Here is a 16180-nt window from a genome sequence, read left to right on the forward strand (position 1 = left end):
GTTTAGGTCAGCTTTCCACCTTCATTCCAGTTCTGTGATTAGATGGGCAGTCCCCAGATAAAAACAGTCATTTTGTGTTCTGTTCTTCAGAGATGCCCATTACATTCCACTCTTTGGCTGCCCTTGAACTCATCTGCACCAGGCTTAGTGGTGATTTATCAACATCCCCAGGTTTTTCCCTTCCCTGGCTTAATTCTTACCTAAACACTTGTATTTACAAACCAGCTGCTTCTGCTCCCACCCTACTCCCTACCCACCTTCAGGAGACTCAATGCTTGGGGCCCTGTCCTTGTCTTGGTCTGGGTCTCAGCCTTCTGCTGTGTCTCCTAAAAGCTAAACATATACTCCATCCTTTCCCCTGCAGTAGCTCCTTGCCATTGCCATAACTCAGTGCCTGAGATAAAAAGGATGAGTTGGTGATTCTCTGTCGTGCTCTTAGTCTCATCTCTATTTCAACTGTCTTATTATATATGTCTTACATTATAAGGATCCTCTAAAAGTAGTTATTTATGAGTCAGACCCCATGCTGTCTGACTCGGTTCCCAGCAAGCTTATCTACCCTCTTCCTTCTCTTATGACATTCATGAGAACCAAAGCCAGCCTAATAATACCCTGTCAGTACTGTGCTTGAGATTACGAAGTGCTTCTCAGACTTTACTTCTATTCAGACAGAAAGTATAATGTGCTTTAAATAGATTTTTATTTGTTTTTCTTTATATTTTTCTCTCCCATAGAGGAATAACATTACAATCTAACAATCAGAATTCTGTTACACACATACACAGGCATGCCACATGACCGTGTTGAGGTGGTTATGTCCTTGAGTCTGTTGAAATGTCACAACATGGTCAAACAGAGTCTCCTCGTTTCAGCCAGTCTCAACACAAAACACCCAAGAGGGATGCACTCTACTTGGTTCCATTTGGAACTAGGTGGCAGGACAAGTGGGAAGATATAGGGGGTATAGTGTGTCTGCATTCGGTCCCCACATAAAGCCACATGGATCTGAGGAGGCCTCCAAGAGCTCTGGTGGGGTCCTTATTGCACCTAAGATATTAGGGGTTAGAGCAAATTGATCAGGGTACCGGCAGGAGTTGGGAGCAGGCATACTTCCAAACAGCAGCAAACTGCATTCATACACACGTGACACCCTGCTGGGGCCAGACTGGCAAAGGCTGGAAAGTGACACCCAGCTTGAAGAGAGCACTCAGACATATTGGGGAGTCACTGTAAGTCACCCTTGGATGTAATTGGGACTCACTCTAGAAAAACAGGTCCCTCTGACAAACTCAGTTTTGGCAAAGTGCTGGTAGTATTGACATGAATTAATACAAACTGGAACAAACTTCTCCAGGGTTCTCTGAAAATATCAGTCAAGACAGACTCTCTAGCCCCCCACCTGTCTTAAGGTTGCATAGGACTTTGTGAATTCTGGTTCCCTCATATATTCAAGTTCTGTGGTTTAAAAAAAGTCCTGAAGCATGCTCAAGGTGAAAGGCACATACACAGTCAATACAGTATGATGCTTCAGGAGTTAGACTAGCAGGAGACTGAGTAATGTTGGTTCTTAGAAATTTATACACAATTAAAATATTGCCACACTCAAATACTACGGAATCTATAGGAAAGTACAAAAACCTATGAGCAATGCAATCAGCCAGGTGATGAGATTGGAAGGTTCTAGAACTACAGGAACTCCAGAATATGGGTGAGGGAGGAGCCGTTTGAAATTTGAACCTAATGCCCTATTACTCTTCCACCACAAGAAGGAACTGCCCGGGACTGAGCCTAGGCCCCAGCTGGCAGCAAAGATGTGGACCAGAGGGGCTGCGGGTAATTTCAGCTCTTAGAAGTACTGAAGACCCTACGCTGGCTGTGAAGTGACCAAGGGGGAGCTGGAAGAAAAATGTGACTAGGTCATAACTGGAGGAGGAGCTTGGGGCCAGGAACAAGGTTGCCAACTACTGGGGCCCTAATGGACTGGCGTGGGGACTTTGATCTGTTCTTAGTGTAGGTGTGGCTTACTTCCCTTGGATAGGAAGCCCCAATAAGGCTTCCTCTGTCCCCATCCCAGCATCCATGGGCCTGTACCCTCTCCCTTACCCATACATCCCACATGAGGCTTGGGGCCACAGGGTCAGGAAGGGCAGCTGCCTTTGCTCTCATGGGAATGCAGTTATCCCCACGCCTCCACTTGACTGTGAGACCTAGAAACCTGGAATTAGGGTGAGGGGGAAGACCTGTGTTAGTTTCTAACAGGAAATCTTAAGTTTCAAGGAAGAAAGAGCACACACTAGTAAAGGACAGAAGGAAAAAAAGGGAAGCAACTTGGGGCATCCCAAGAGGCTATTGCTGGTGTCTGAGCCCAAAATTCAGTCCCACCATGAGAAGGGGAAAGTTGGCCACCCCTGTTCCCTCTGTTTCACCCAGGGATTCAGGTTCCCTCGTCCAGGCAGTTACTGGAAGAGAGGGGAGGGGAACCACGGGGCACCCATTTCTCCCCAGCAACCTAGAAAGGAAGAGAGCACTCGGGAAGAAAATGGAGCGTGGCCCTTGTGGCCCAGACCCTGGAGAGGGACTTTGGGGATCAGGACAGTGAGGCTCCTGGCCTCCTGCCCTGGCGTGTCTGTGTGCCATCCTGGGCCGGGTGGGAAATACAAAGCCAGAGACAAGACGAGCACTGAGCTGTCAGTCTTGGGATGGCTTCCCCCACAGCGTGTCCTCCTCAGCATCCTCCTTCTGCACTCTCACACTGGGGTGTGCAGTTTCCCCGCCGAGAAGCCCTCTGGCCTGCATCTCCCCTAAGCTAGTGCTAGCACCTTGGACATGTGAACAGATGGCCAGGATGGCAGGGCCTTGCCAGCCTCTGCTCCTGGGGTGACATGTTGGGGGTAGGTGTGACTAAGCCTTTCAGACTCGGGCCTGCAGAGGGATAGATTTCAGGAAGAGATTTGGGAGGTGAGATTATAGGAAAGGGAAGTGGGGGGCAGATTCCAGGCAGCCTGAGAGCAGGGTTAGGCCAATCTCTGAGCAAGCACACAGTACCCGCTCCCATGGTGCCCTGCTTCCTACAGCTTCTCAACCTGTCCTGTCTACACTTCCGGTAGGCTGCTCTTTCCCTCAATTCCCTCCACCTTCTCCCTTTAATTCACATCCCGCAGTCCTCCTCTACATACTTTACCTTCCCAGGCCTAAGCCACTACAAGGAGCCCAGCCCCCCGGGTGAGAGGGAAGGGCGAGGCTAAACACAGAAACCTTTAGTCTCAACCTCCCTCCCCCACCCCACCCGTTGGGAGGGAATTATGGGAAATGAATAACAAGGAAGCAGGAGCGAGTGTAGAGCCAAACACAGATAGGGTGAGGCTTGTAAAGTGGGAATTGAAGGTAAGGAAACAGCTAGATCTGGGACTGGAAAAGGAGACTCTTGGGAAATAGGGGTGGGCCAGAGGTAGAGGAATGGAGGGTAAAGATACAGGGGACGGTCAGGGCAGAGGCGAGGATGGAGGCCAGAAAAGGAAGGATGGAGTGTCAGTATGGGAGATGAAAGATTAGACAGATGGTGAGGGTGGGGGCCGGAAGAGAGTAAAGGGCAGGAGGAGGTCCGGAGGTGGATTAGAGAATCAGAGATGGGAAAATCAAAGGGGACTGAAAAGGGGGCTATCCCCCCACCTCGCACACTTGAGGGAGGTTGTGTAATCGGCCCGAGGTGGGCTGCGGGCGCCCCTGGAGCAGCACACCGGCTGCCGCAGGGGGGCCCGACGGTGGTGGCGGGTCGGCAAAGGGCTTGTGGCTGGGCCGGCGGACGCTCAGTAGTTGAACTGGCGCTGGCACGGCTGGTAGATGAAGCTGCCCTGGTGCTTGGGCCGCCGCGGGTGGCTCTCCCGGGCGCGGTTCTGCCGCTGCATCACCTTGGCGCTCAGCGCGTGGCGCTCCGCCCGCTGCCGGGCCCGCTGCAGCCGCCGCGCCGGGCCCGCCCGCTCCTGCAGCGCGGCCCGCGCCGGCGGGGGGGCGGCTGCGTGCGGCGGCGCGCGGGGCTCGCGGCGGACGGGCGCCGGCTCCCTGCGGGGACAGAGCGGGGCAGGTCAGGGACCGAGCGGCCCAGCGGCCGAGCGGAGCGAAGGCGAACCCAGCCTCTGCCCACCGGGTCCCCGCACCCGCGCTGTCTCCGCTCAGCAGGGGGCGCCCAACGCCCTCCGGAGGGAACCAGCCCTTCCTCCCAGCTAGCCTGGGGAAGCCTCCGTGGTTCTAAGCCCCGCGGCAGGTAAAAACCGGGCCCCAGGGAGGACTCGACTCCAGACCCCCAGGCGGCCCGTGCCTTTTGTAAAAGCCTCTAGAGGACGCCCTGGCCTTGCATCCTCCAACCCCACAACCCGCCCAGGACCTGGAGCCCCGCCTCCCACCGATGCCCCGCCCCCGCGCCCTCAGCCCCGCCCCGCCCCGCCCCCGGCCGCAGGCCTGACCCTTAGCCTCTGAGACTCTCCTCCAGGCGCCCGTCCGCGCGCCCGGGCGGCTCCCCAAGCCCCGCGGCCCGCCCCGGCCTCCGCCCCAGGCCCCGCCCGCTCACCCCTCGCTGAGGTCGCCGTCGGGCGGGTCGGCGTCGGGGAGCGGGGACGGGGGCGCGGGCTCCAGCACGATGGTGCTGCCGGTGACGTAGACGGACATGCTGGGGTGCTCGATGAGCAGGTCCTCCAGGGGGCTGCTCTGGAGCAGCGCGGGCCCGAGGCCGGGCCCTTCTGCGGTGAAACAGGCGGGAGGGGTGACGAACCAGCTCTCGTCCATCAAGGAGGGGGCGGGCGGGGGGCGGCCGGCCGGGGCGGCAGCGGCCCCGGGGCTGGGCGGAGCGGCGTAGCTGTCTGCGGGCGCGGGAGGGGAGGAACACACACACACACACGCACACACACACCCCGGACACAGAGCGGGGAGAGAGAGAAAGGGCATCGTTAGTCAGACCCGCAGCCCTGCCCGTCGCGCCCACGGGGCACCCACGGGCCAAGCGTCCCGCTAGGGCCCCAGCACTGCGCCGCCAGAAGACGGCCCGGCTTGCCATGGATGGCACCCTGCACCCCACCTCCAATGCCACCGTCTCAGCCCCAGTTTGCCCAGTGGACCTGAGGGAACGCCCCCAATCGCCTTAGCAGCTCCCTTCCCGCCGCTGCTGGGCCATCTGGCCTTCACGGGGCCGCCAGGAGTTGGGAGTCCTGGCCCCGGACCCAGGCCTCACTCACCGGGCAAGTCAATGATGAGCCAGCCGTCCACTTCATCCTCCTCCGAGACGAAGGCTCGGGGGCAGTCGAGGTCCTCGGGGGGCGGGGGGTCGCTGAAGAACAGGCTGGTGAGGCGCTGGAACATGGTGGGAGCGCGGAGCGGCCTCGGGGGGGCGCTCTAGAGCAGTGCAAACACCTGGGAGGTAGAGAGGAGTCAGAGTCACCGCTGACGGAAGTCTACCTCTGCTCCGGGATCCCACCCCCAGTCCCGGACCAGATCAGAGCACAGCGGGGAGGTTTGCAGTGCATGGGCTTTCTGGTAGGTCAGCCTGCTTTCAGGTTTTTCTATTTTCTGTGTGACCTTAGGAAGTTAAGTTAACTTACCTGTGCTTTAGTTTTCTCATCTATCAAATGACAATGAAAGCAGTACCCTCCTCTTGGCCCTTATAAGAATTAAATGAGCTAATAATAGTATTCTCCTCTCGGGTCTAACAAGAATTAAAGGAGCCAAACACAAAGAGCTTAGGACAGTACCTGGCCAGGGTAAGCATTCAATACATGAATCACCTAGTTATTATTAATGTTATTGTATGCTTTAGGGACAAAGAGTGGTATATGTGACCAGGCTCTCTCAAGGAAGGTTTCCAGAGGACTGGACATCCAAGCTGGATCTTGAAGGGTAAATAGGAGTTCTCCAAGCAAGGAAGACATTGCCCAATGTTGTGATTATTTATCATCATCATAATATTGCTAACATTCATGTGCCAGGTACTCTACTAAGCACTTTGCTTCTATTACCTGATGTAATCCTCAAGGAAATGAGTATAATTAGTGTCCCTCTTTTACAGGTAAAGAAACTGGCTCAGAGAAGTAAAGTAACTTGCCCAAAGTTTCACAGGTCATAAGACAAAGAGGTAGGATTTGTACCCATGTAGTCAGATGCCAGAGGCAGCACCATAATCACGACCTTCCATTGCCTTTGCTGGGTGTCTGTCTGAATGAGGCGTTTTTAAGTTGGTGGCCAGAGGCCATGGTTCATGTGTATTTTTCTGGGAGAAGGACCTTGGTTTCCATCATGATTTCCCAAGCAGGACTACTGGTGTGGCTTGAAAAGTGCTGGCTCGCAAAAATCTCACTGAACCGCTACCGTGTCATTGCATGGGCCTCAGTTCTGTCTGTGAAAATGAGCTTGAAGATCCTATTCCCACAGGCCCTCCCCCTTCTTACCCCTCATTCCCAAGCCTCTGCTCAAGGGCAGCAGTATCCCTGGCTAGGAAGCAGATCATATTGCCTGGCCCGGGGAGACAACAGGTCAGAGGGAGGTGAGAGTGGAGGGAGGGAGATATCACACCCCAAGAGCCCTTAAGGATTAGCACTGAGGGTTAGACCAGGATCCAAGGCCTCAGTCAGCCCTCCTCTGGGTGAAGATGAGGAAGGAGACCTCTTACTTCAGGAATGCAGATGCCAAGGAGGTGGCTACTGGTCTGCTCCTCTTCCCACCTCAGCCTATCTCAGGACTACACCTGGGCTTGGGGTAGTCTCTGGATGTCCCTAAAGCTTGACCCTCCACATCTGTCCCCTGAAGATGACCAGTAATTTCGCTACTGGGCCACTTGTCACCTTCCTTGAAGGATATTTCCACACTTCCTATAGAACTTTCTGGGCCATGTCCACACTTCCATTCCCTGGAGGCATTCTACTCTTACTGTTAACCCACCTGGGATATTTATGTGCTTGTGACTACCTCTCCTGTTCCCTGGGTATGTCTCCACACTTGCCACAGAATCCCCTAAACTCCATATCCTGAGAGTATTCCCACATAGGCAGGCCCACAGTCGGCTCCAGAAGGAAGTGCTCCCTGGCTGCTGGCTTCCCTGGTGGGAGACCTATGGGGATTATGAAGGTTGAGCCATCCCAACTAGGACCTGCCCAGCACAAGCCACATTCCCCAAACCACTCGTAGCCACAGGAAGGCATAGTGACTCAGTTACCAAAAATCCAGAAAGTTTGACCCTTCCTGAAGAAGCCGCCCGCCCCCCTTTCCATTGAGGAGGTGAAGATGTTAAGAACCTTTTCAGGGACTATCATATTCATCTAGTCCATTTCACAACCCGAGGATTAGAGGACATAAGTTTCTCAGGACAGGCCTAGCCCCAGGTCACTCACTGAGCGTCCGTCCGGTCCAGAGTGTACAGAGAAAAACCTCAGTGCAAATGGTGCCCCAAAATATTCATTATGCAGAAGAGAGAGAGAGATCAGACATGAGTCAAAACCTTGATCAAGTCAATGCTCCCCTCTGACCTCCCTGCCCAGCTGTAGAAGGGTGTGGGGTTCCTGACACCAAGGTTTATCATGCATTTTCCAGAGCACCCACTATGTACCAGAGCCTGCTCTGAGCCTCCTCAAATTACAGACAGATTGAGGTAAGAAGGCTGGGGCGGGGCGAGAGCTGCCTGCCCGAGGTCACACAGCAAGTCAGTGGCAGAGCCAAGAGCAGCAGCAGCCAGCCAGCCAGTGCCCGCCCCTCTCATGACCACTGGGGAGTCTCCTGAGTTTTCTTTCCCGGCCCTGCCAGCTTCCTGGTTCTCACATTCCCAGCCCTGCTCCAGGGAGAACCATTCCCTTTAATAACTGCAGCAGCTGTGCCCAGAATAGCACTTGAGCAACCTCTACCCCAGCCCATCCTTGAGCAAAGCCCATCCAGCTATGGGCCCATCCGCTTAGAAAGTCAGAAGCTCTCTCCTGCCCTTTCTCCTGCCTCCCTCCAAGAGCAGAGAGGGGCAGCACAGGTCTTCCATCCACCAGCACTGGGCCAGGCCACGTCCTTCTCCCGGATAACTCTGGGTGTTGGGGAGGTGATGAAGGACCACGCTCTCACCTCCCGCCCCGACTCCAACATCAGCTCTGGAGACACCCTGATACAGCTAATGACCGGTGGTCAAAACAGCTGGGAGACAGCAATTTTCATTGGGCTGTGGGGCTCCAAGGTACAAAGTGAGGGTCAGAGCCACAAAATGGGGGACCCAATCTCCAAAGAACCCCTGGAAAAAGACCCAGGAGTGAGGAGACCTAGCAGCCCTATCAAATTTGGATGGTACTGGGTCCAAAGTAGTGTTCTCAGTGATAGGAGGATGTGTAACTTGTTACTTGAGTTCCTACTAGGCATGTGCCCATGGCTAATGCATCTGTCTCTCACGCAGTCAGGCATGACTCTAATTGGCTGCAAGACGGGGAATAAGGGCCTCAGTTTCCCCTCCCGTGAAATGGGACCCAAGAGCCCCAGTTTCGGGGCTGGGAGTGAAGTCAGATAAAGCCCACACGCACGCACGTCAGAGCTTAGGAGGATGTTATGTTTGTCCCGGAGGAGCAGGGAGGGGATCCCGCCACCATCTGGCGCTGCCCCAAGACCTGGAGCTGGAACTCCAGGGCTCCCTTCAGCTCCATCGACCCCACCGCCAACACCCACCTAGACCCGGCAGCATTCTCTGAGCCCCTCCCAAGTCACAAGGGGAAAGAAAGCAGGGGTTCAGAGGCATGAACCCCAACCCTTGGATTCACCCAGGAAAGGCCACGGCCCCTCCGGTCCCCACTGCTTCTCAGCGTGTCTCACCCATGGGCCCAGTCCCGACCCAGCGACCCCCGGGTCAGAGGAGGACAGACGACCCGAAGCGGGGGTGTGGGGGGTGGTGCGCGGAGGGGGGCAGGAGGGGGAGCGGGGGGGGCGGGGCTGGCCTTAGTGACGTTTCAATGTCAAATGCAAATAGAGAGACGTCATGGTCTGCCAGGCGCGCGGCAGCCAATCGGGAGGCGGGAATGCGGTCCCGGCGGCCGCGGCCGGAGACAAACAAAGACCCCGGAGCCCGGGCGCGGGGCGCTCCGGGGCGCCGGCGGGGACTCACCGGGGCGGGGCGGGGCGGGCGGCGGGCGCGGCGCTGAGGTAGCGGGCGGCGGCGGCGGTCACAGGCCGGACGGCATCGCGGGGCCGGGCGGGGGCGGCGGGGCGGCGGGGCTCCCGCGGCTGCTGCGCTTCCCGCGGGGCCGGGAGTGAGTGCCCGCCGCGGCGGGTCCGCAGCACAAGCCCGGGCGTTCCAACAGCTGATCGTGACGTCACAAAGGGGCCCGCCCGTCGCGTCACCGGCGGCCGCAGCGCCGGCCAATCCGGGGCCGCGGATCCCCCTCCCGCCGCCTCCGCCTCCGCGGACGGTGCTTCGGGCCCGGAGCCCAGCGCCGAGCCCCGGGGCGCCGCCGGCCGGTGCGACCGCTGCCCCGGGGTGACCCACAGACCTCTCTCCAGGAGGAGATCCCAGCTCCCTCCTATGGAACCCCGTCTTCCTCACTCCCTCCTCCTGTCCCAGCGCCCTCGCCCCTCCCGCTGCCCCCCAGATCCTCTCACCCGCTTACCGTGTCCAAACCCACCGGCCTGGGCTCCCCCAGTCCACACCCCGCTGTGCACCGCCCTCCTCCCCGCCACTGGTCTTCTTGCTGGCCCTCCTCCCTTCTGTCAGTCTCCCCTCCTCGCCCCTGCACACTCTGTGGTTTCTCACCCACTTTGCCTCGGCTGGGCAGGTTTGGGGGGAGAGAACTTGCTCCTTTTCTAGTTCTGGGACAGCACCTGGGAGGCAGAGGGGTTGGTTTGCTGAGGAGAAATGGGACGGAGTAGGACTCGGAGAGAAATTGCTCTGGGCTGAGTAAACATTGACCTAGAGACAGCTCTGTACTGGAAGTTTACACACCTTATTTAGTCCGTTGCTACAGGGGGCTGGACAGCAAAGTGAGAGGACAAGGATTATTCGTCCAGATTTACACCCAGAGAAAATGAGGCTCAAAAATCTTACTGTTAGTGTGTGGATGCATATTCAAGGGTGCATTCAACATTTGTTGAGTACCTACTGTTGCCACTGCCAGACCATTAGCTGGCATTGCATGGACACTTATGTGCTATAGCACCAGACGTGTATGTGTTTTGATCTTCATAACAACCCCCAGAGCGCTTCAGCCTCTGCCAGGAGACAGGGCCCTGTCCTGACTACCCTAAACTTGCTGTGTTACCCCTCTGGGTCTCAATTTTCTTGTCTGTAAGCTCAACATGTCCAAAGAGCCAAACTTTCCTCCCTCAGGATTCTGCCAATCCCATGCTTAGGCTCCCAGGTCTCACAATGGCTGGAGAGAGACCACAAATACCCACCCTCAGAGATTCTGGGCCCTCTCTCAGTAAAGCAAGGCTGGTGGGCTGGGTCTGAGAGCTGCCCGTCTGGCCCAACAGAGGGGAGGGACATGGGAGGGGAGGAGCTAGGCCAGAGCTGCATGCTCTGGTGAGAAAATCCTGTCCCTGCCTAGTCTGAAACCCCAGAGGGACTCCGCAGCCCTAGCAACTAGAAGGAGCCAGGAAATAATACCCAGAGGTTTCCAGAGGGAGGAGTTTTGGCCCCTGGGGTGGTATTATCAAAGTATCCTCATTCAGTGCAACCCTGAGTCTCTGCCCATCACATCTACTTCCTGTTAACTTCATACCCTCTCTTGACCTCCTTGTTGACTTAAACTAAATAATCCCTAACATGCCTTTCCTGTCACACTATTTGCCTCTTCTAAAACCTCCTGTGGCTCTCAAATACCACACTCCTTAACACAGCATAATGATGATACCACTGGGATTTCTATGTGCTAGATACTATTCTAATCCCTTACCTGTGTTGCTAACTCATTTAATCTTCATAAGAATCCCCTAACATAGATAATATTTCCCCCATTCTACTGATGAAGGAGATGGGAAGAAATTTAATTGGTAAAGCCATCTAAAGTAGACATTCTCACAAATTCCCCCCCAACAGATAAGCCTATATTTTAACAATGGGCCGTATCCTACTCAAAAAGCTTTGTTATTCAACCCAGAGATGTCTGAATTGAGGGCAACTCTGTGTGTGTGTGTGTGTGTGTGTGTGTGTGCGCTCGCACAGGCGCGTGTGCGCGCGCTCACCATGAAAAACCGTGGTCTGACTGTATGTAAATCCAGATTTCAATCACGGTTCTGTAAATCCCGGGCTCACTGCCTGGCCCTGTGCAAGTCACTTTCTGTCTGAGACTCAGTTTCCCATCTGCAAAATGGCTGGCCCCAAGCTTTCTAAACTGTACTGCATTCCCAACCTCCAAGCATCTGCGTGTGTTTGTGTGAAATGAGCTTACTGCCCCTGATGATGAAGTGATGGGGTCAGGGCAGGATTCATCTCGGGAAGAGGAGGCAGGTGGCAGGAAGCCAAGTGCCTGTCTTAGTTTCAGTCCATCTGTTGGTGGTATGAGGGTGGGTGGTGACTCTGCTGTGCCGTGGGCTGTGCTGTGAGTGTGGACAAGTGCCCATGGGAGCTGCTCTGGTGTGAGTGCCCTGCGTGAAGTCACACATTTGGAACCTTTGAAGGCACATGGTTACATTCTTTCCAGCTTTGAGGCTGGGGAGGAAAGAGTGGACAGGAGGGTTCCCAGCCACTCTTCTGGGAGCAAATGGATCCCCCTAAAGCTCAGAGCCCTGTCCTTTTCTGCTCACAGCCTTTCCTTGCCTCCCTGCCACTCCCAGATGCAATCCACACTGCTGGCCAGGCCTCCTCTCATGGTACCTGGGACACAGTAAGCATTCAGTAAGTGACAACAGAAGGCATAATTGGAGCTGCCCTCACCCACTCTGTTTATCCTGACAATACACACACACACACACACACACACACACACACACACCCTGTGCAAATGGGGTCACACTAAACCACCACCAGCCTTCCTGCTGATGCAAAATCCTCCTCCTTCAGAACCCTGTCCACTTCCCTCATCTCCTATGTCTATACCCTCTCTATTCAGGACTAATCAGCAGCTTATATTTATCTGGTATTTACTTTCTGCCTATAACTCTCCAAGATGGAATCTGTTGTTATCCCCATTTTACAGATGAGGAAATTGGGGCTCAAACTGCTGAGGCCCAAAAGCTAATAAGAGCCAGTCCATATGTCTGTACCTTTAACTGTGCTTAGAAACATAGTACATACACGTGTGTGCAATAATAAATAGCATAAAAGTTATAAAGCCTACATGTGAAAAATATACAGGTTTTTTTGCCCATGTTAGCCTTGAAGGAACAAACTGCCATGTCGTTGAGGTGGCCACATGGCAAGGATTCAGGAGGGGTCTCTAGAAGCCGAGAGTGGTCTCCAGAAGAGAGCAAGAAAATGGGGATCTCAGTAACATGGCCACAAGAAAATGAATTCTGCCAACAATCCGAGGGAGCTGGAAACCAAACTTTCCCCAGTTGAGTCTCCAGATGAAGACACAGCTGGCCAACAAATTGATTTCAGCCTTGTGGGACCTAGAGCAGAGAATTCAGATAAGCTGTGCCTGGACTTCTGACTTATAGAACTGTGAACTAATAAATGCGTGTTGTCTCTTTTCTTTTTTTAATATTTAATGTGGCACATCTTTAATTTTTTTTTAATTTTTCAGTTACAGTTAATATACAATATTTATATTGATTTCAGGTGTGCAACATGGTGGTTAGACATTTATATATCTTATGAAGTGATCACCCCAATTAAGTGGGTGTTGTCTTAGGCCCCTAAGTTTGTAGAGGTTGGATATACAACAATAGAAAACTGCAACACATGTTGAAAAAGTTTTTTTGCATAAAAATTAAGAGGCAGCTTGAGTTACTAATTTTACTCTGGTATATTTTGTCTTAGTGCAAATATTTTTGTGAAGCTCATTAAAAGTTTTATAACTTGGAACATTGATTTTAAAATATATATTTTTTTTATTGATTTCAGAGAGGAAGTGAGAGGGAGCAGGAGAGAGAAACATCAATGATGAGAGAGAATCATTGATTGGCTGCCTCCTGCATACCCTCTCTGAGGATAGAGCATTTACAGGGATTCAAATAGTGACCTCCTGATTCATAGGTTAATGTTCAACCACTGAGCCACTCTGGCTGGGTGGAACAATTATTTTTTTCCTAGTTTCTTTTGCCGAAGTCATGTAGTTGAAATTGGATAATTTGAATATGTGGGACATAACTCCAGGACTCCAGAATATCTACTAGCCAAATGGCACTTCCTCCAGGAAGATCTCTCTGGGAGAAAGTAACCTCTCTCTTCAGAGGTCCCCAAACACATTATTTTCCTGTCTCTTCGAGCACTACATGCTCTCAGTTCACCACACACTCAGGAATGCCTAACCTTCTGGGAGACAAACCTTTCTTGTACTTGAGAATCTCATTCAGTGTGGACAGAAACATAGAGACATTATAATACGGGGAGATTAAGTTTAGAATAGTAAGTAAGCCCAGGTGCTAGGGGAATCTAAAACAAGTGGGGGTGGGGCGATTTGCCCTGGCTGGTGTGGCTCATCTCGATGTCGCCTGTGCACCAGGAGGTTGCCTGTTCAATTCTGGTCAAGGGTACATGCTCAGTTGCAGTTTTGTCCCCTGTGGGGGGGCTCCCTCTTCCCCCTCTCCCTTCCTCTCTCTCTAAGAATCCATGACATTGAAGGTGGTAATCCTGAGCCATGTGGGACCCTGGGATTTATCTGGGAAATGGCGGTATCTGGGCCCAATGGTATCTTTCAGAGATTTGGATCCATTCTCTTGATCAAGCTGTTCCCCTCATCCTTTCCCTTGGTTTTACCTACCTACCCTCTGGGCCCAGAACGGCAGCCTGCGTCTTCACCATGGCCTGCTCTCTGACCTCAGAAGCCCTCCTATTCTATGAAATTCTATTGGTCCAACTCCCTTGATTCCAGCCAAGAGTTTACCGCCACGAGTTTTTGGCAGAAAAACCAGGGATAGAGGTTCTGAATAGAGTGTAAATATCTATCAATTCCTGGAGTTGCCTGGAGACTCCCTGCTTATTCTCCATTGCTTGTCTGGTTTTCTGTGGATCCTGCCCTCCCTTTTCTGCCAGAGGAATTCACTGGGTCTACACTGCACCTGGGGGCAGGACCTTACCTGTGAACCTAAAAAAAAAAAAAAAGTGCCTTCTCTCTTCCTCTCTGTAAAAAATCAATAAAATATGTGTGTTTTTTAAATAAAAAAGTATTTGCACAGGTATTAATAATCATGGCTAGCCAAAACCAGTTTGGCTCAGTGGATAGAGCGTTGGCTTGCAGACTGAAGGGTCCTGGGTTCGATTCCGGTCAAAGGCATGTACCTTGGTTGCGGGCACAATCCTGGTGGGGGTTGTGCAAGAGGCAGCTGATTGATGATTCTCTCATCGATGTTTCTAACTCTATCCCTCTCTCTTCCTCTCTGTAAGACTAAACCTTTCCACCTGTAATGGAATTGCATGGAATGGTTATTTAAACATCATTTAGTGGACTAAGTTTACGGATGAGGAAACTGAAGCCTAGATGAGGGGGAAGGACTTGTACAGGGTAACAGAAGGAAAGAATGAAAGGGGTCAGGGACAGGACAGAAACTTGGGGCAGTTCTTACCGCTTCACTCTCTCCTAGAGTTCAAATACATTCAATCTGTATTCTTTCAAAATCTATTATACAGCCCTAGCCAGTTTGGCTCAGTGGAGAGAGTATTGGCTTGCGGACTGAAGGGTCCCAGGTTCGATTCCGGTCAAGGGCACCTGCCCTGGTTTGGGCTCAGTCCCCTGTAGGGGGCATGCAGGAGGCAGCTGGTCAATGATTCTCTCTCATCATTGGTGTTTCTATCCCTCTCTCTTACTCTCTGAAATCAATAAAAATTATTTTTAAAAAATAGTATATAAAGTTAACAGAACTATAGTATATTCATCCAATGAACTATACTAAGCATTAAAAAAAGGAATGAGCTAACACCTGCAAAAAATAAGGATGGACCTCAAAACACAAGGCAGAACAGAAGAAACCAGATGCAAAAGAGTACATACCATATGATTCCATTTATATGAATTTCTAGAACAGGTAAGAGTAATATGTACTAACAAAGCAGATCAATAGCTGCCTGGGGACTAACTACACAGGGGAACAGGGACTGCTTTGCAGTGATAGGAATGCTCAGTATTTCCTGTCTGTATACTAAATCTAGTTGGATGGGTGCATATACAGGGTATCCCCAAAATATGTATGCACACTTTAACAGCTGATAGCTCAATTTTAAAAGTGAAATGCATTTTAATGAACACTGCCTGTATAATTATTCAAAATATGTGTATACATTTTGGGGGACACCCTATATTTGTCAAAACTCATTACACCTCAACTAACTTGGTTTAAAAAAGAATAAAAAGGCAACATTAAAGTATACTTATTCAACTTAGTTAAGAAAATACAATATAATCACTGACCTACATGCACAAAATCAACATTGACCAACTCATTTGAGAAGGGCAAAGTCAGCAGTTGATAAATTCCCAGGTCAGATGTTTTTTCCATGTTTGAAATGAAGTTGTCACAGATTTGGGTCAGAACATCATTTTCCTTAGCTTTTTTTGTTCAAGAACTTCCTCTGTCATCACTATTCCTGATTTGAGTCAAATTAGAAAGCTAGTGACTAATGCCTCCTTGATGTTTAATACAGGTGACTTATTGACTTGCCAGATTCAATTTTTCTTCTGAAGGAACCTTCAAAGTTTTTTAGCACTGTCCTTTAAAAAAGTATTTGCGTAGCCCTAACCGGTTTGGCTCAGTGGATAGAGCTTCGGCCTGTGGACTGAAGGTCCCAGGTTCAATTCCGGTCAAGGGCATGTACCTTGGTTGCGTGCACATCCCCAGTAGAAGGTGTGCAGGAGGCAGCTGATACCGTAGATGTTTCTCTCTCATTCTCTCTCATCGATGTTTCTAACTCTCTCTCTCTTCCTCTGTAAAAAAATCAATAAAATATGTGTGTATTTTTTTAAATAAAAAAGTATTTGCACAGGTATTAATAATCATGGCTAGCCAAAACCAGTTTGGCTCAGTGGATAGAGCGTTGGCTTGTGGACTGAAGGGTCCTGGGTTCGATTCCGGTCAAAGGCATGTGCCT

At 52.0% G+C, this 16180-nt stretch overlaps 1 protein-coding gene across 3 annotated transcripts in view; it reads right to left on the minus strand.

Moving 5' to 3' along the window:
* Positions 1–681: 681 nt before the first annotated feature.
* TP53INP2 (tumor protein p53 inducible nuclear protein 2) overlaps positions 682–16180 on the minus strand; it is a 29503-nt gene continuing 14004 nt past the window's right edge. Inside the window, exons 1-4 of one of the 3 annotated variants that reach the window (XM_036419795.2) lie at positions 9104–9303; positions 5226–5400; positions 4565–4733; positions 682–4059 (exon numbers count right to left, since the gene is read on the minus strand). In XM_036419795.2, coding sequence (XP_036275688.1) covers positions 3807–4059; positions 4565–4733; positions 5226–5349 — 546 coding nt within the window. In that variant the 5' untranslated portion in view covers positions 5350–5400; positions 9104–9303 and the 3' untranslated portion in view covers positions 682–3806. Of the gene's footprint in view, positions 4060–4564; positions 4854–5225; positions 5401–9103; positions 9304–16180 lie in introns of those variants that run through there. The other 2 variants (XM_036419794.2, XM_045574583.1) reach the window with 2 other exon arrangements.

Source organism: Pipistrellus kuhlii, unplaced genomic scaffold (genome assembly GCF_014108245.1).
Source record: "Pipistrellus kuhlii isolate mPipKuh1 unplaced genomic scaffold, mPipKuh1.p scaffold_m20_p_6, whole genome shotgun sequence".
NCBI lineage: Eukaryota > Metazoa > Chordata > Mammalia > Chiroptera > Vespertilionidae > Pipistrellus > Pipistrellus kuhlii.